The 20,368-nt window shown below is 41.8% G+C and overlaps 1 protein-coding gene across 2 annotated transcripts in view; it reads left to right on the top strand.

Annotated features, from left to right (window-relative positions):
* LOC110552133 (ubiquitin-conjugating enzyme E2 E2) overlaps nucleotides 1-20,368 on the top strand; it is a 287,185-nt gene that overhangs the window by 215,764 nt on the left and 51,053 nt on the right. For both annotated transcript variants that reach the window (XM_021643217.2, XM_021643218.2), the window contains exon 4: nucleotides 4,575-4,707. In XM_021643217.2, the coding sequence (XP_021498892.1) occupies nucleotides 4,575-4,707 (133 nt within the window). The remainder of the gene's footprint in view (nucleotides 1-4,574; nucleotides 4,708-20,368) is intronic.

Raw genomic sequence — 20,368 nt, 5'->3', positions numbered from 1 at the left:
TGATCACTAAAATAGAAACCCGTCAGCAGTGTGGCCTCTCACTTCTGTAATGCATGTGAGGATACACACATCGTCTATCTAATGCAGAGCAAACAGTCCGTGACACACTCAGAACCACTTTAGCTATTCTGGGCTGTCCGAGGCTCTGAACACTTTTCTCTCCAATACAGTAGTAGCTGCCAGCCACATGGAGCTGTTTAGATTTAAATTCCTTCTGACCAAATGAGATTGTTATTCCAGTTCTACTCCCATAGCCTCACTCACTCCAAGTGTTTAATGGCCACATGTGGTTAGTGACTGCCATATCAAATAAGGATGAGCTGAGACAGAGCTCACACAAGCTTTACTGGAGAGCACCACCAGAGGAGCCACCTGAAACAGAACTGTACTGTGAGCTTTTAAAACCATAGAGACTTTTTATAATGCATTTAGCCCAGCACACCCCATGAATTGCCATCTGAACATATGATTATTATTATCTTAGATCAGCAGTTCTCAGCCTATGGGGTCACAACCCATTTGGAAGTCTGAACAACCCTTTTACTAGGGTTACCTAAGACCATTGGAAAACAGATATTTACATTATCATCTATAACAAGAGCAAAATGAAGTAGGAACAAAATAATTTTATGATGGGGGGGTCACCATAACATGAGGAACTGTATTAAATGGATGCAGTATTAGGAAGGCTGAGAAACACTGTCTTAGTTTACATCTCTTAATAATATGTACTTCCCTTTGCATTTACAGCACATGTGTCTTCACCCTAATCATATTTCAAGCACTCAGTAGCCTCATGGCTGCTGTATTATGTAGCAGGCATGCTTCTAAGGTGACAAGGAAGACAGACAGCTTAGATGCAGTCTGTATTGAACAGGCAAATGACATTCGTGGGCCTTGGGAAACACGAGTCTGCTTTGAAGACTACTGTTGCTACTGACTAAGCATGTCTTTAAAGGCTATACCAAATAAAGCAAACCAAAGTGATAATATCAGCTGTGTGGATTTAATCTGCCCTCATCAGCATAGACAGCTGATGTCATTAAAATGTGGATTTCTGGTTGAAAGACAGGCACAACTCTGTGAGCAGAATCTGAGTTTGAATAGTCCACAGTTATGCCCTTTCTTGCTGAGGTATCTGTTCTGCTGCTGAGTCCCTCTCTTGATGACACTATGTGGTGACAACCTACATGGCCTACATTATATAAATCCTGTGGTTTCCATTCCTAGAAGATCATCTTATTCTCAAAGTGACTCCCAGAAATTATGTCTTGACATTTGAAGAAGGTATTTGTACACACTGTTTCATAGCTGTGTATATTTTAACTGAATTTCTTCATCTGCCTTGAGATAATGTTGTAACTATAACCTATAATTTACTCTCCTTAAGCTCTTCCTCCTGATAAACTTCTCTATTCATAGTGGGTTTAATTATAGCTCAGAGTGTAAGTATGTGTACTGCTCATCTGAAGACTGCTCATTTGGCAGCAAGAGGCTGTTGCTACGCAAGCACCTTGTCATCTGGCCGGGCTGCAGTCATGTGTGCCACACTACAGCTCAGGCAGTTGGGGAAATGGGGCTGAATGTTGCTCTGGTCCCTGGCTGACTCACTGCTTTGCAGTGTATTTGAATTCCCTTTACAATGAATTAGGTTATCTGTGATTTTGTTTATTTTATTTTAGAGAAAGTTACTCGAGAGGTCTCTGGTTTAGAGTACTTACTGCTCTTCCAGAGGACCTTGGTTGGTGTCTCAGCACCTACGTAGTGGCTCCAAACGATCAGTAGCTCTAGTCTCAGGAGATCCAAACCCTCTCTGACCTCCATGTGCACAAGACATGCATGTGGTACACATACATACATTCTGGCAAAACATACACGAAAAATAACAATAGGAAAAATAGAAAAAGAGAGAAACCAAATACTTGAAACAAATTCAGTGGGCTTCCTCTTTGTTGTTAGGTCTGTGTAACTTGGCCTCCCCAAATAGTGACGGATGTCTTCTCTCTTTAGTGATCCTCTTTTAAAGGCTATAAGTAGAGGAAGGGAGGGGGAGGTCAAAACAGTGCAAAGGATAGTGGAGCCACAGTCCCTTGAGGGCACGCCACCTTAATGTGCATGCAACTAGGAAGTCCTCTTGCCTCAGTTCCTGATACAGCAAGAAGACCCTAGCTGCAGCTTCAAGGATCTCGAATCACAAAAGGATAATGTGGCTGCTAAGATAACAGCTATAGTTTCTTTGGCTCCTTCTTGTCTATCTCTTTTTCCAACCAGGAGACATGATTCTGGTGATACAGCTCCATTTTCTAGACCACCCTCACGTCTAACTCCTTTCTACCTGGCTCATACCCATTAACCAGCTTTTCTCCATGCTCGATTCTCAGAGCCAGTGTTCCCCTCCAAACCTCTGTGAGACCAATGTTTTAACTAACATATATAAGTGAGGACACAGCATTTGTTGTTCTGTGCCTGACTTTGTGAAACTTAGTACCTTCCAAGTCCACCCATGATGCTACAAAGTACAGAATTTTTCTCTTTCCTTTCTTTATGAAGACCAGTGTGTTCGTCTCTATTGCATTTGAACATGTTTATCAGCAGTGTGCAGAAATCAGAGTTTCCCAAGTCCTCATAACCACTCAGTTTTGTTTTTAAGCATTTATTCTTACCAAGTGAACTGTTATTTTCCCAATTTTAATAAAACTAAGCATTTTAATTTTTATTTTTACCTTTTAGAAGTGTCTATAGGTCCTTTCCAGTCATGGTCCTTGGTTGGTGCATTAGTCTCTGCAGGACCCCCTGAGCACAGATTTTTATGGCATTGTTGGTCTCCTTCTGAAGCTCCTGTCCCCTCTGGGTCCTTAAGGGGAGGAGGAGCTGTCTCTGACATGGACTTGGTTGCCTGCTCTTTGATAACTTTCCCCTGGCAATGCATCCTTGCCAAGCCACAGAGGAAGAGGATCCAGGCAGTCCTGATGATTTGATAAGCTAGGATCAGATGACAGAAGAAGAGGGCTTCTCCCCCTTTCAGTGGACTAGGGGAAGGGGATGGGGGGAAGAGGGAGAGAGGGTAATACTGGGGGGAGTTGAGGGAAAGGGCTACAGTCAGGATATAAATGAATAAATTATAAAAATTAAAATAATGATAATTTTTAAAAAGGAAAGAAATGTCTATTGGTGTCTTTCTAATAGATTATTAGTCTTTTTCCTATTAATTCATAACAGTTTATGTTTGGGTTTCATTTTACATGATTTAAATATCATTTTTCAGTTTATAAACATGAACTGTCATTCAAAGTATAAAGATTTTACTTTTGCATGGAAGAGAGGGAGGGGATTGGGGGAGAAGAAAGTAAAGGGAGAAAGGGAAGGAAATCTTTTTCTGTTTCCTATGAGAGTAATGTTTTCTACTTTGAGGTGAATTACATTTGTCACTATATAGTCTCATCTTGATTATGATCAATGTTTATTGTAGTGACTTTTGGAGTAAACTCTTTCCCAAGCATTCATATATTTCCCACTTCTGTACATGACATGAGGATTTTATTACAGATTATAACCCAATAAAACAGAGGATCCTGGGAAATGTTTTGGGTTTACCTGGTCCTCATGGGCAAGGGGAAACAGTGGCTCTGAAGATCCAGAGCAGTAACAAATACTGTACCACTAAGCTATGCCTCCAGCTCCTGCAAAGCTAAATTCTACTCATACTGTGGCCCTGCTGCTCATTGGCAAGATGCAACGCCATTTTTACTCTGGCCTTTATTCTCCTTAGTGAATTTGGTGGAAACACAGGTATATGAGACCTTCTCAGCTATTAGACTGTCATTGTCCAACAAATGTGTACTTAGTGGGGAAAATTTATCCCTCTTGGAATTTTTCTAGGGAGGAACAGAAAAGTTATAAAGTAAGCTGGGCGTAGTGGTGCACGCCTGTAATCTCAGCACTCAGGGAGGTAGAGGCAGGCAGATTTTTGTGAGTTTGAGACCAGTCTGGTGTAAAAAGTGAGTCCAGGACAGCCAAGGCTACCCAGAGAAACCCTGTCTTGAACCTCACCCCACCCCACCCCCAAAAATACAGTCATGGAATAGAATGTCATGTGTTATTGTCTAGGACATGGGTAGGAGGAGGGAGGTTATGACTGGCTGGGTCTCCTGAATGGGGTGTCTCCTGTTGTCTGTGTCGTGGACCTGCCTGGCCCTCAGTGCTCATTGGTGTTTAAACCAGCCGTTCTGCATTCACCTTTCTCACTTGGAATTTTGTGTCATTGCCCCCGGGGCTGTGTCGCCATTTTCAAAACTTCACAGATAATTTCATATTTACACAAGGCAGGTGCTCTTGAAAAGTTGTCCCATAGTGTTTGTGCTGTGCACAGTGCTACAGGACGTTCAGTTCTGTTACCAGCATGTTTTGTTTATAGAATAATGATGCTAACAGGAACAATATGATGGATAAAATTAATCTATTAGCTTTATTGTGTTTTATATAATTACTCAATTTATTATTACCACAAATATTTATTTTTAATTCCAAACTTTATGTAATTTCTAAGCACATTTCATTTGTGTGTCTTATTTCAGTGCTGGACCCAAAGGAGACAACATTTATGAATGGAGGTCAACTATATTGGGACCCCCAGGATCTGTCTATGAAGGAGGGGTGTTCTTTCTTGACATTACCTTTTCACCAGACTATCCGTTTAAACCCCCTAAGGTCAGTATGATGTATTCATCAATTTTCAACAATGTGTTGTAATATGTATATACTAAATGTATATATAGGGATGTGTATTTGCTGTATTTGCATAGGCAGCTTCCTGGGAAACAAAATATAAGACCTTCTACATTGTTCCTTTACCTTAGCTTTTCACTGGTTTCATTGCTTTTCCTTATTATCTCTTTTCTGCAGTATATGATTTAATATTACAGAATATATCATGTTTTATAGGTAAAAATGGGAAAGTAGGATTGGACCAAAGTCAAACTTAACCAGACTACAGGCAAAGGGGGCTTCACAGAGAGGTTTACCACATCTACATGATACTCTGCCAGCACCAAAGTTTAGCTGCTCACTGGAAGCCCAGAGAAACTGTAGCAATATCACAATAATTCATTTGGAAATATTTTGAGCACTGGGAATATAAGTTGTTGGTGAGATCCTAGGTTTAATCCCTAATGCTAAAATATGAATGTATACATATATATTTATTGCTTAATAGTGGCCCATTAATAAAACATTAATGAAATGTAATTTCTTTCATGCCTAACACAAGTCAAAAGTACAGTGTAATCAGAATGTAGGGCTTTCTGTTACTAAGATGAGGCTGTATACATATCTTCTCATTTCCCTCCACTGCCTCTGGCCATTAGTACCTATTCTTTATTCTGGTAGAGGAAAGACCCTGAGTTCACTGGCTGTCTCTGTTAGTCACCAGGAAAAAGTCTCATTTGCCCCTGACTTGTCTTCCATTCAGAAGCAGGCACCTCTGCGTTATAGGTTGGCCTTCAGCCATGCTCTTCCCACCTCTTTTTTCTTTTGTCTTGGCATTCTCCCTTCCAGTCTGTTCATGCCCAGACAGTGTTTTGATGCCCCCCCCAAAAGTAACAACTCCTGGAACTTGTCAGCATTTTGCAGGGAACAGTCAAGGTATCCAGATTTGAGCTAGGGAAGTCACCCCAAACCTTTGTTCCTTAGCATATTACACAATGCGCTTATGCAAACCTATGGGGCTGCTGGCACCAGCCCACCTATACCTTGCATGTCCTAGGTTTCCATAACAGCCATGATGAATCATGCTTACCTTCTCCCTTTGCTGGATAGGAACCATGTGTCTTTACACTTGACTTTGGAATAGCTTGTCAGTCACTTGTAGTACCTGCTGCCCTTGGAGAGGCATGTGGACCTTCCTCTGGCAGCCTCTGCAAGTTAGAGCACAGGGTGAAGAGGGGGAAAATGTACTCAGACATTTGTGCTGATCATAAACCTAATGGGACCTGTTCAGTGAAGTAGGCATCTCAGGTGTGGTCCCCCATGACCTGAGCAACAACGTTTTTCAGATCAGGAAAAGCTGAACGTTAAGAAGTACTAAACTGGGTAAAAGAATTTAGTGTTTGAAGAGGCCTTGATTCAATGCAAGGATAAGCCAAAACTGCAAAGATGGAGGAGGCTGGAGAGATGGCCCGGTGGTTAAGAGCCTGCCCATGCAGAGGACCCAGGTTCAATCCCCAGCACACATGTGGTGCTAAAAATTGTAAAACTCCAGATCAGGAGATCCATCATGCCCTTCTGGCCTCTGTTACAGTCTGTATGTGGTGCACAGATGTATATATCCAGGCAAAACACCCGTATACATAAAATAAAAATAGAACTATAGAGGTGGAGTCTGCCTTGTCTAACTATGAGAATCAGAAAAAAAGTTTATCAATCAAGATAGAAAGACACTTCCTTTATATTCATATAAATAGAATTTGTGAGCTGGGAATCTGGGGTTCTTATACCTTTAGGGAGACATTTTTAGGATTGTTGTAACTGAGCTAGTCACTGTAGGAGTGTCCACTGACTGACTTTTGGAATGCTGGGGTCAGGGCTCATGAATATTCTTGATTCTCTTGATGAGCTGACTTGATTCTCTGCTAAGGTAGAGTGCTGTCTGTAGCAGCAGAGTCTTCAGACCATATACTCTGCACTGAAGCTTACAGCACCACCTGGAGGGCTCACTGGTGAGAACAGGGCATGAAAGCAATGTGCTATCTGTACTCCGTGTGCTAATACCTCAGTGTGAACCAAGTCAGACTCTGTCTTGTATGGCTGAGTGAGACAGAAGGAGAAACGTGAAGCTGTCAGCTGCAGGGATGTAGATGTCTGTTCTTCATGAGAAAACCTCACCCTGTGTTAATGGGCTAAAAACTACTGTTAAAAACTACTGTTAAAAACTACTGCTAAAAACTACTGTTCACTTAAGAATGGAGACAACCTAGAACCCCTGTACAGATGTAGCCCATGGCAGCTCAGTGTCCAAGTGGGTTCCTTAGTAAGGGGAACAGGGACTGTCTCTGAATGAACTGATTGGCCTGCTCTTTGATCACCTCCCCCTGAGTGGGGAGCAACCTGGCCAGGCCACAGAGGAAGACAATGCAGCCAGTTAGAGGAAGACCCTGATAGGTTAGGGTCAGATGGAAGGGGAGGAGGAACTCCCCTATCAGTGGACTGGGGGAGGGGTGTGGGAAGTGAAGAGGAAAGGAGGGTGGGATTGAGATGGAACGAGGGAGGGGGCTACAGATGAATACAAAGTGAATAAATTGTAGTAAGTAAAGAAAAAGTAAAAAAAAAAAGAAAGAAAGAAAGAAATGGGATAGGAAATAGTATTCCACATGTAAGGGGAAATCATAGTGTCGCCTGCTTTATAGAGCTTAAAATCTGCTTGGCTGGTTGTGTGCAGTGTTAGTTTTTCTCAGGACTTGAACTGGGCAATTTGAGTTTATTCCTAAGACTGCTTGTCAACCTCAGTGCCTTAGTTTTTCTCTCTCGTATTTGGATCTGGGTCTCTTGATACGGTCAAGCAAGTCTGAGGAAAATAGGGCAGGAGGAAGCAGTGTTGGTTACAAGATGGCTATGTGCAGATATTACATGGGCTTTGCCTCAAGGAGATAAGGAGAAACAGTCAGGAGGGAATAATAGTGAAGGGCATGGATGCAGGACTTTGATAGAAGAGCTATTCTGCCACTGGATATAGTTTATTATAGTCTCAGTATGTGAGCAGAGACTTGCCCAAATTTCTTAGGTTGTTTGCATTTTAAAATACCTTTTAATGCTAACTATAAAGTAGGCACACCTGAGCCCTACTACTATCAAGACCTTTACTCTGTATAAGTTAGGCAAGGAGAACACTTAGGAGTTAGTGCCATGGCCAAGGCCAGAAAATCAGTAAGACTAGGTAGGCTTTGAGGTTCAGAACAGGAACAGTAGTAGCTCCTGTCTTTATTTTCATAAGTGCATAGCATGTAGCCATCCAGATGCTGAGCACACAGGAATGGGCAAGAAGAGGCCCCTTCCAGAGTAGCATTTACTTCCAGGATGTGGAGCAGTGTCCCTCATGATGATGTGTCATAGCAGCATCTCTGGTTCCTGTTCACAAAGTACCAACATTAGTTTCTTTTTGCTTCCTTGAGACAAAGAAATAGCCCAGACGTTGCCAAATGTCCCCTAAAGGAGCAGTATCATGTCTGGCTGACACTGCTGTGTTCTCAACAGCAGTCCTATCTACTGAGATATTTATAATGACTCTGGTTTCTGATCTCAGGAATAAGATGAGATGCCTCTGGGGAAGTCCCTGAGCATCTCCTGGTATGTGTTTAGAGTGCCCAGCTAGGAGGCTGATGGGTCTGAAGTTCAGGTTAGAGATGCATACATGAGCGTCAGTAGTTAGAGATTTGGGGTTCCTAGGCTCAGTAATCTTACCCACTGAATTTTTCTGAACTTCTAAATTTTTAGAATGAATTTTTCAAAGGAAAACACTGATTATTGGAATAACTAAGACAGTAACATTTTCTTCTTTTCATGTTCTTGGTATTTGGAGATTAAAAAGATATTTCTCATATCAAGTATTATTGCTGGAAGGCTTACACAGCCTTCGTTAAAATATCTTAGTAAAACAAATTACTTACTGTTAAGAAATTATGAAAGTCAGAATGACTGGACCAGGCAGATGCTTCCTACAAATCAGCCTACAGAGTAGCCCCCTGCTATTAAAGTGGAGCTCTGCAGGGGGTGGAAAGCAGGGTCTTTCTGGGGCTTTGTGTCTCTGAGTCTGACCTCACAGGAAGCTTCCTGTTGCAGACAGTAAGCAATTGTGATTATGATCCTACAGCAGCAGCAGCTAAGGATCAGCCTCAGCCTCCTGGCTCCTAGTCCTGAATCCTCCACTGGTCACACCTTAGCCATCTGAGCCAGGAGATCCTACAGGTGACCTTGCTGGCAGCTGTCTTCACAGATCACCTCAGCGCCCTTTTCTGTTTCTATTCTAGAGAAGAATTAAGGGTTAAATAAGAATTTTCTCCTTTGTTTTGGTATTTACCAAATTGTAGATCTGTATGTGTCCAGTATTTCTGATGTACCTGTCCACTAACTTACCTTTAACTCTGCCTGTGATGTGTGTAAAACAGAACATGGAGAAAAGATGCATAGAGAAATATGTTTGTTACAAAGTATTTTCATTTCCTTTCTTTTTTTCTTAACTTTCTTTGGAATTTTCCTTTTGTAGTAATTTACTTTGAAAACCAAAATATTACATATTTTAAGACAGTTTTTAAAAAGTAAACTGTGCAACAGCCAAGGGCCACATAGTATTATTAACATTTCTTGCCCCATTGCCCATTCTATTCTCCACTTTTTCTTACTGAGTATCTAGAAGGCTGCCCCTTGCATGTGGATCTGTGTTGTGTCTGCTTAATACTTTGTTGACCATGTGCTTTGTCACCCCAGCTGTCTCCCTGTGAAAGGTAATTACTGATGATTTTTTTTATTACAAGTAGCGTTTCACTAGATATCTTTGGGTGAAATATATATACAGATATATACAGGATAAATCTTAGAATAGAATTCAGTAGGTTATTCTCCCTAATACTAAACTAAGCAGTTGCAACATTGCTCATCAAAAACATGTTAAGCACTCCAACAGGGAGGGAGGAATTCGTGCTCATAATTTCATTTTTCTTACTAAGAGCCTCTGTAGAAAGCACCTCATTACATTCTTCAAATGTGTAAAACTTAGGCAAGCCAATTCTTTCCAACTTAGTAGATAATTGTTTTTAGTTAGTTGTAGTTTGTTTATGTAGCCCAAGCTAGCTTTGACCTGGGTGTGTAGCTGAGGATGACCCTGAACTACCCCCAACTCTATAGAGTGCTGGGATCACAGCTGTGCTCCACCACGCCCACCTTGGATTTAGTATTTTCATAACAGAAACAGACAGTTCATATGATGTGACCATCACTATCATGAACACACAGCAGTTGTGGCTGCCTTTAAAACATAAGTGGCTGCATATAAACCAGACATGAGGCAGGAGGTGGGCTAGATGAGAAGACACAATTAGGTGATACAATTAGGTAATGGGCTGTGAAATGATCTCAGTGCAATCTATTCGTGTGTGATTGTCACACATAAATGTGAACATAAAAGAAGAGCCAGTTCAATAGCCTGTCAGACCCTTTGTCTCATACAACAATAAAACAGAGTTCCTGCCCACAGCACCCTGAGTGCTCTTTCCACCTTCCTCACTCCACTGCTCCTTTCTGACTTCTAGACTCTTATGCATTACTGACACTTGTCCCATCCGGGTTCATTCCTCATGCATCTCTTCAGGAATATCTGCCCAGTGTTTCCTGATAACACAGGATCCATTGTGTTTTCTTCCTACCCTCCTTCAACTCGGTGAAAGCAAAAACCTATCTGTCTTACAGATAGTAGGCTTGATGGGACAAATTACTATTCCTCTTTGCCATATCTGAACACTTCTGAAATCTGTTTTTGCTCTGCTGTCTTTTTTTATTTTATAGAATTGAAATATTCGATAAACATGTGTACTCTATCTTTTCAACTTGTCTCATCTTGTCTCATCTCTGCTCTGCTCTTTTTCCCAGAGAAGACATTGAAGACATGAGCTTTCTTTCCTGCAAAGATGCCTGCTATAGTGGCATTCAGAATACCAAGCAGAAAGCAGTATGTTTAACACATCAGGTAGTGGTACAACCTATCTTTAGATAATTAAAATTGATGCCAATGTAAGCATCAACTTTATATAGCTGATTCAACAAGAAGTTAATAATTCTTAAAGAAGTTTGAGGTTCTTTTACTTACATCTTGTTAGAAATTTGATATTCTTGGTTTCTTTAAAGGATCTAGCCAATATTTTATGCAGACTATCTGCAGATATAAAGTATAAACAAATAATTGACATCTCTCACCATTGGTTTAGATAACCCTCCACACTTAGGCAAAAGTTTGTCAAGCAAGAAAGGAATCCAGGAATGAAGTATTTCTTCCTGTGGATATCCTACAGTATGAACACGATTATTTTTCTATACCATGTTTTATACTTCAGAGTTTGAAGTACATCATGAAAGCTCAGTGCACATGTTCATTTTCCAAGCCAAACTTAGGGGACGCATGTAGCCTTTGTTGTTGTCTCCACTTCTGTACATTGCACAACTGGTATTTAGCTTTATTTGAGCAGAATATTAGTTGGGGGAGGGACTCACATGTAGTAGAGTGGAAAAATGAGCTGTGCTGCACTCTTAATGAATAGTATCTGATTGTGAAACTAAAACGTAGACTTTGCAGCACACATGAATGTCACAAGTATGGCACTCAAAAAAAGCAGCCAGGTGATTGTTGATTGACGTCATAGATAAGTCAAGGAACAGGAAGAACTAATGAACAGAAGCAGGAAACAGAATGATGGCTGCCCTTTGGGTTGGTTGTGACAGTAAAGAGACACAAGAAGTATTGATCCTAAGGGACGATTATTTTCTGGATCTCGTTCTTGGTGGTGGTTACTTGGCTATGTTGACCAGCCTCACAGTAACTGTTCATAGATTTCATAAGCCATTCTATTGTGCCTCTTGTGCCCACTGGAAAAAAAATGCTCAGCAATCCAAATGGAGCACTGTTCTGTTCCAGATTAACTTATTTGGTTTTAATATATTTACCAAAATTTATGCTGAAATGTAATTCCCAGGGTGAGGTTTCTTGGGGGCTGAATCTCAGTCCAGTCGTAGTATCTGAACCTTTGGTGGTGGTTAAGATGGAGAAAGAGTCAAGGGTAATAATTGTATCTCATGAACTCAGATGTTCTGCCTTACCATGGACTTTGAGACTTTGCACAGTGCTCATCACCAAGAAGGCTGTCACCAAATGCAGCCTCTCAATCTCCTTGTTCCCAGAACCGAGGCAAAGCAAACTCACTTTCTTTATAAATTGCCCAACCTCGGGTTTCTTGTTATTACAACAGAAAACAAGTTAAACTTTGCTGTCAGAGCCATTTCATGTCTCCCAAATTGGGATGCCATTCAGCCTGGAGAGAGCTCTGCCCACTGGGATGCGCTCAAGGGAACTTGGCAACAGCCCAATTGGTTTTAGATCCAATTCTTTACAGTGTCTTGGTCATGAATAATATTTCTCCATAAAGCTTCGGTGATTACCAAGCCAGCCCATGTATTTTAACATTATTCTGGACTTTAGTTATATAAATGCCTAACCAAGAAGCAGCCTGTGGCTATAAGCAAAGGCTCTGACAGGCCTGGAGGTGTGAGTGGTTGGCATAGCATCTACATTCATGGAAACTGTGTGTGACCTATCGGTCCTTCAAAGAACTGAGGTCCTAATAGCACTGAAGTGCTGGTGCTCTGTGTCTGCCTCATCCCCTAGAAAGCTGCTAGAAAGCTGCAAGAAAGGAAGTGATCCCATGTGGTTCAATGTGTTGTCAGCATTTCCTTACTTCAACCTGTTGATCATACATTTTTTAAGGTATAAGAAGATAATTCTTTTTTTTTTTTATTTTTTTTCAATGCAGTTTATTCAGGAACATTGAACAATCCTCGGACCCCGGGGAAAGCCAGCCCACAGCTTAAATAGCCTCTGGGTAGCCAACCCAGGCGTGCCACGTGGGCAATGCAGATAGGTCCACATACATGGAAGCAAGCCAGATCCTCAGCCTTAGCCAAATGTGGAATTGTTCGTGACAGAGAGCACTCACCATCGGGAAGGTGGAAGGCGGAAACCAGCTCCATCTTTAAGGCATAGCATTCCGCAGCTCTCTACAGTTCTTCCTTTTTGTTTTAGACGCATCAGGCAAGAGTAGAGGTCTGATCTCTGATATTAGAAATAAATTGGGACTTTGTACAGATGTTCATTTAGGTGTCATCCACCCAAAGAGCATCAGACCCGTCCGATACCTTTTTCTCAGAGGCGGGACCTGGGGCATCAACCCGCATGCAATCAGACATGCTCTTCTCTGGGTCCAAAGCGGCTGACCCTGAGTGCAGTGCTTAGCCTCGCATCCTGAGCGTAACATTTTAGCTTTTTATGGTATCCAACCATGCTTGGGGAGAATGTCCTGCTTCAATGGCTGTAAAGGCCTGAATGATCATGGCTGCATCACACTGTTGTGAGACTCTAATCTTGCATATATACCACAGGCAAACCAAGGAGACCAACACCAGAAGGCCTGCTAACGCTCCCATGCCCGCCCATTCCTTCAGATGATTCATGGTTGCAGCAATCCATGTTGATAATCCTGTGGCTAGTCCTGCGTCCACTCCGGTAGAATTTACTGTGACAATGGCCACTCTCAGCTGCTCCATCGTAGTATCGAATTCTCCAGTCCAATTACCTAAAATATAGCTCGACAATTGTTTAGACAGATTTGCAGCACAGGAAAAATTCTCATGTTATATGCTAGTGACTCAAAGTCCAGCATATTTTCATTGACAGCCAAGTTGAGCGATTTGCCATAGGGTATCAATTTGCTCCTGCACGAGGTCAATCCTCTGATTGAACACCATCAAGCTTCCTTTTAGTTGAGCATTAATTTCTTTATGTACAACTAAGGCATGAGCTACATTGGCTAAATGATTATTCAGGGTCTGAGCAGTCTGCCCAGTATGACTCATGGCTAATGCCCCGGTGGTAGCTCCAACAGCCGCCAATGAGATGGCAGTAACAATGGTGGCTGTAGTTCCAAGATCCCTTTTCTGTCTGAAGAGAGTCATAGCGTGAGGGGCATCAATGGGCACAGGCACCCAGTGAGGCATGCGAGTAACCAGGGCATACCTAAATTTATTAGCATTCCAGCATTGGGCAAAAAAGCAAGTATCATTACCACAATTACTTGGCTCTATCTGGCTAATAATGAATAAAAATGGGGGATATAGACAAACAGGTGTGGGCTTATAGGAAATATTATGAGAAGCCTTAACCCCTCGTTGGAACATCCTGCGTCAGTTCTAGAACTAGCAGTGGTGGTGTCCGAGGTCTGAGTAGGTTCAGGAGACCATTGCCCCCAGGGGCGAGACGTGCTCCATGCCAATTGACTAACTCCATGTTTTCCTCCAATTTTGAAAGTCATTTAAGGTTCTTAAATTATTTTTTTCCCTTTTTTCTTAAATTTTTCATCAATTACACTTTATTCATTCTGCATCCCCTCATAAGCCCCTCCCTCCTCTCCTCCCAATCCCACCCTCCCTCCTCCCTCTGCTTGCATGCCACTCCCCAAGTCCACTAATAGGAGAGATTCTCCTCTCCTTTCTGATCTTAGTCTGTCAGTTCACATCAAAAGTGGCTGTATTGTCCTCTACTGTGGCCTGGTAAGGCTGCTCCCCCGCCAGAGGGAGGTGATCAAAGAGCAGGCCAATCAGATTATGTCAGAGGCAGTCCCTCTTCACATTACTATGTAACCCAATTGGACTCTGAACTGCCCTGGGCTACATCTGTGCAGGGGTTCTAGGTTATCTCCATGAATAGTCCTTGGTTGGAGTATGAGTCTCTGGGAAGTTCCCTATGTTCAAATTTTCTTGTTCTGTTGCTCTCCTTGTGGAGACCCTGTCCTCTCCAGTGAGCCGGATGGGCAACTGTTGGGCAGGTGAACGGAATTTTAGGTAAGAACTGGGAAATAGTAAGAGCTGGAGAAGATAATTCTTTTTTAAGCTTTGTTTGAAATCAGATCATACTTCTTGTTAGTAAAAGAACCATAATATAACTGAGTTGAGTAGAGTTAAAAATTTTGCTCTTTGCCATGTATTGTCATTTGCCACAAGAATTATTTTCTTACTTGTCCTGAACTTGCCTGAAAAGGTCTTTTGTCCCCTAAAATTTATTTCTGGATCTGTTTAACCTATGAAATGACTATAATCTCAAATTTTCAAGGCATTAAAAGGTAGAATGCCTATTTGAGAATGACAGGCAAGGCCAACCCTGATCCTTGTGGAACTTAGCACCAGAGGAGACACATGTGGATGTCAGCATAGTGCGAGCTGCAGCCAACACCCAAGGCCACTGCCAGAATCAGCCACGTCTTGAGAGAATGTGGTAGGGGTGGACTGAGGGAGCATGTTCTATGTCTTTCATAGCTCCCTAGAAGCTAATACAGACCCAAGTGACTAAACTATAGAGTTTAGAAACTGCCTCTTCAGTATGTCAATAGATTGATTATTTTGAAATCAGGTTTTAAAACAAAGGAACAGAATTTGTGGCTTTTCTCCACTAGGCCCCTTTTAGGAGTCTCATCTCCCTAAGCTGTACTTCCCTGTCTAAGTAATAACAAATGAATTCATATGTTAACAAGTTTTTGAAGCTTATTAGGGTGCCAGTAACTACCCAGCACAGGCTTCACAGAATCAAAACCCACTGTCTAGTCGTGTCCACACACTCCGAAGGCTAGATGTCCATCCTAAAATGAGTACATTGAAAATTTTTAATTATGAAGTATATTCAGATGCCTTATAAAGAATACCGTTTATTCACTCAGTTGACATACACATACACATACATACACACCCTGTTAGATGGGTACATTGGTTGGGACCCTGGACAGTCTAAAGAGACTCACATGCCTGGCTCTCAAATAGAATTTCATCTATATAGAGAAAAAAAGATGAGTACACATGAAAGTGCAAGAGTAAATGTAAGAGCATTTCAGAAAATGATGAGTACTGTGATCTGGGATAGGCAGGGGAGTGATATCTGGAAGACAGTGTTTTCATGGGAAATAGAAACTAGTGGGCTATTGAGATGGTGGGACTCTGAGGGCCTTGGAAAAGCACATTCATTCCACCTCATATCCTAAACACAGTGACCTCAGACAGGTGGGAAAGCAATGCAGTGATTTGCCACACCTACTGCAGTGTGTATCGAGAGGGCATTGACGTTGCTGTATTAACTGCTAAGGTGTGCCTGACCATGCCAATTTCATGTGGCAGAGACCCAGGGAGAACAGCACAGAGGCACAAAGGTGGATCAGAGTGGGCACTAGGCCCACACAAATGGAGAAAAAATTCTTACTGCTCAAAGGCAGGGTTTCCAAGAGTTAAGAGATGGTGGACATCACGACCCAAGTGTTGAAATGGCAAACTCTGACTGTAACAGACACTTACGCTATCAGTGAGACTCAGTGGGGGCAGGAACCCGATGCACTTCCTGCCCAGCCTCAGACCTGGGCCACAGACCTTAGTTTTGATGTTGGTCTTTTCCTTTGGAAGACCAACAGTCCAACATGTCACTTTTAATGCCTCTGAACATTATAATTGGTGTCATAATCGGTAGTTGTGTAATTTATGCCCAAAAGAACCTTTATAAGTTTTACAATATAAGTAATTTCAGGGGGAAATAAATGCATGTTGTTCATGTCCATTATGAAGAATAGATCCGGAAAAGTGTTGTACAGTTGATGAGTGCATTCAGTGTATTTGGTTTTTCTTAAATAAAAGGTTAAACATAGGAGGTGTTGTTTGCTTTCAACATACACCAAAGTTAGACAGCCCACAGAGGCAGGGGAAGGCCTGAAGCAGAACTGTGGCTAGCACACAGCAGATGAAAAAGAGAAGACCAGAGAAATGAGGACCTAAGTTTCCCATGATTTAGAATAGCTGTTGTGGAGTACCGAATTGTAGACTTTTTGCTCCTATCAGGTATGCACACAATCTTTTCCTGAGAGTTAGAGTAATGCACCTATATCAATAGCATCAGCCCTCAACAATAAAAATAAAAGAAAGACAAACAAAATTATTCTTCATTCATATTAATATGACAAACTACATGAATAAAACTGTAAAGGAAACCAGGATGATGGTTCTTTTTTAAAGATTCACTTTTATTTTATGTGTATGAGTGTTTCCCTGATTTTATGCGTATGTATCACATATGTGTCTGGTACCTGAAGAGGCCAGAGGAAAGTGTCCCAGATTCCCAAGAATTGGAGATATAGATGGTTGTGAGCCACTATTCCGGTGCTGGGAACTGAACTTGGGTCCTCTTAAGAGCAGCCATTGTTCTTTGCCCCTGAGGCATTTCTCTAGGCCCAGGTTAATATTTCTTATGAATACACTGTTTATATCATCTACTCCAAAGATACTGAACTTCATTTGTACACTTTGAAAGCTGAGAGGCACTTGAAAGATGCCTTATCTGAATGCCATTACACTATTTAATTACAGCATATCTAGATCCAAAACTGGAAGGCAGCTCTCTTCTTATTTTAGCGGCAAAAATATGAGAGAGAATGTGTATGTGTGTTTGAGTGTAAATGTCAGAGTGCTTACAGTATTTGCTGGTAAAATAATTTAAAGCATTATGTTGGCTATTCATAGCTGTTGGTCTTTCCTCTCAGTTTCTAGTTCCTGTACCATTTATATAAAGTAGATACAATGTAGTGATGTGTGGCATACGTCTGGGATCTGTCAATCCTCTATCTTCTAAGTCACAGAATTTATGAGACTCTTAGCCCAGTGCTTCAATTAATGTCCAAGGTGCTAAAATCTCTACTAACTAAAATATTAATCTCCACTCAGGCCTAAACTAAACCAATATTTAAATAACAAAACATTGTTTCCTCTAAGAACTGTCTGTCAGGTGACAGCCTCTAACAACCACCCCTCAAAAAAGGTGCTGTCAACCTGAGTTGTTTTAGTGGGTTGTTGTCACTTTCAATTATGGTATTTATGGCCTCTTTGAAAATGTAAATATTCTGTATTTTTCCACTTAATTTGCTCATCAAACAAATAAGTGTTGGCATTGGCCTCTTCCCTAGAGGCAATAAAAATCAGTATCTTACATAAATTGTTTATATAAGTTCTTACATAAAGTTATTCTTTTGTGAATAAACATCTTTGTTAGCCTGTTTACAGAAATTCACTTCCAAGATCCTTATTTAACTAATACACACTGCTATGGGTTTTTAAAGTGAAGCCAACGCCATTTATAAAAGGCCCATACCGTGCAATTGTTTGTTCAGAGGTAATATTTGTTGTTACTCTGCAACAGCCAGTTTCCTCCAATACAGAGATGAATGCTACAAATTATAGGGAAAGGAGGAGAGCAGCCGAGTGTGTGTTTAAGATATGACTGCAGATTTCTCTTAGGAATACAAGACTCTGTGGGTGGCACACTAGAAAATGCAGTGTGTGTTTTTCCATGCTGCTCTTAGCCATCACAATTTGCCATATTCCACTACCACTATCACTTCCACACTCCACTTTTTTTCCTTTAAAAGAAGATTAATTATTTTTATGTGTGTGCAGGATATGGAAGCATGCATACAGACTTAGGGAAATTTCGCCTATTTTTCAGGACACTAGTCTTTTTTTTTGTTTTGTTTTTAAATAATTTTATACAGGACAGTAGTCTTATAGACTATTCTGGAAGAGAGAAAAAGTTAAGCTCAAAGGCGGGCTTTGGGATTCCAAGGATGTGAACGAAGCAAGGTAACCCAAGAAGTGGAGATAAAAACGAGAGAATAACTTTAGACAAGAGGAGAGCATGAGAATGGCAGAAGAGGAAGAGCAACTTCAAAGAGTAGCCGTGAGCGTGTAAATGGAAGAGCAGCTGTTGAGCAGAGACAGCTGGGGCCACCTGGGAAGAGTACAGTGATGGCTTCTCCAGATCCTGTGGCCATGTGCAGGGGACCGTCTTAATTGGTTGACACGGGAAGGCCCAGTCAATTGTAGGTGGCACCATTCTGTAGTCAGGGCTCCTGGATACTGGAAGAGTGAAGAAAATTAGGTGAAAGCAAGCTAGCAAGGGATGTGTGTACACTCGTGACTGTGGGACGGTGTCATACACTGAAGTTCTTCCACTCTTGATTCCTTGCCTATGGGGACAGAGAGGTGTGTAGACAGCAGCTGAGCTCCCAGTACAACCTCAGAACCCACAGGCTTGTGCTGTACTGTGCCAGGTGAGAGGTGGAATGCTCATCAGCCCAGTGTCTGGCTGGCTCACTGTGGTCTGACCCTCTCTTTTCCCACCTCAGCACCTCATCCCAGCAGCTGCCCAGACATGACTTGGCCATGACTGGAACCAGATTTTCATTCAGTTCCAGAGCTTAGCTTGTGGACTGAGTTGTCTCTCTCTTCCTTATTCTGTTTCTCCTCTATTCATTTCTTGGTTTGGTCAGCTAATAGAATACAAAAGTTTGCATGATATTGGTCATTAAAATAATATTGTGGTTTAAATGACAGTTCATATGTTGAATACTTGGTCCCCAACTAGCCAAACTGTTTCAGAAAAATTAGGAAGTATATGACCTTGTTGGAGCTGTGTCATGGAGCTAGCTTTAAGATTCAAAACTCACCCCATTTCAAGTTAGCTCTTTCTGCTTCCTATTTGTGGTTTGACAGAGGAGCTCTCAGCCATTCCTCTGCCATCATGAATTAAACCCCTCTGAAATTATAAGCCAAATTACACACTTTTCTTTTTTAATAAGTTGTTTTGGTCATGGTATTTTTGTCATAGCAGTGGAAACTATTACAGATCCCATTTTGGAAAATGATTTAGTGTCATTCCTATAAAAGAGCAGTTCCTTGAGAGGCTAGTTGAAGGAGGAACACTAGATGATGGCCCCACTACAGAGTCCTGGCCTGCCTTTCCATCTGTTCGCCCCCTGAGCAACTTAATAACCCCAGTGCTCTTTCCTGCAGCCAGCCTCCAGCAGCAGCTCATAGCCACAGATGAGAATCAAGTTCCTTAAGGCAGGTGGTACTGGGCCTGATGCTTGATAGTCACCGTGACCTCTGCTACCTTGGGGAAACAGTTTCTTCACTTTACCTAGCATTTGGGTTTTTTAACTAGCATATCCCTTCATAAAGAAGCCCTGTAAGGTCACTGTTTCTGCTGCAGAATCTGAGTTTCCTCACACCCAGTCACATTTGTCACAGGCCAGATGAAAGCATGCAGGTTCACATAAGCTGGAAGTCCCTCCTCTAGTAAGCTGCCTGCCTGACTACTCACACTAGTTAGCAGCTCACAGTGTCAGCTGCTTGCTGCATGTGTCCTCCACTGGCTCTTGAAGAAAGGCTAGCCTGCTCCAAATACTGACATTGAACTTACTCCAAATTTAGGCAGATGTAAGGTGACAGCTCTCAAGTCACCTTGGCTTGTTCTCTGACTCATCTTCCTGTAGATTCAGAGGTGCTAGGCCAGTGTGTGTAAAAATGCCAATCACAGGGAGTGGTACCCAACAGGGCTTCTCTGTGATCACTTTACAGGCCTCCTGTTTCATCCAAACTCATCCAAAAGAGCTGTTGAAAGCCTGTGTCATCAGCTCTGAGATCTGTGTCATCATTGAAATCTAGAATTTATGTCATTACCTCTATTCCCTTTTCACTGCCT

This window comes from Meriones unguiculatus, chromosome 9 (genome assembly GCF_030254825.1).
Source record: "Meriones unguiculatus strain TT.TT164.6M chromosome 9, Bangor_MerUng_6.1, whole genome shotgun sequence".
In the NCBI taxonomy this organism is placed as follows: Eukaryota; Metazoa; Chordata; class Mammalia; order Rodentia; family Muridae; genus Meriones; species Meriones unguiculatus.
Note: the sequence above shows the minus strand (reverse complement) of the source record. Positions and strands in the feature narration are given on the sequence as shown.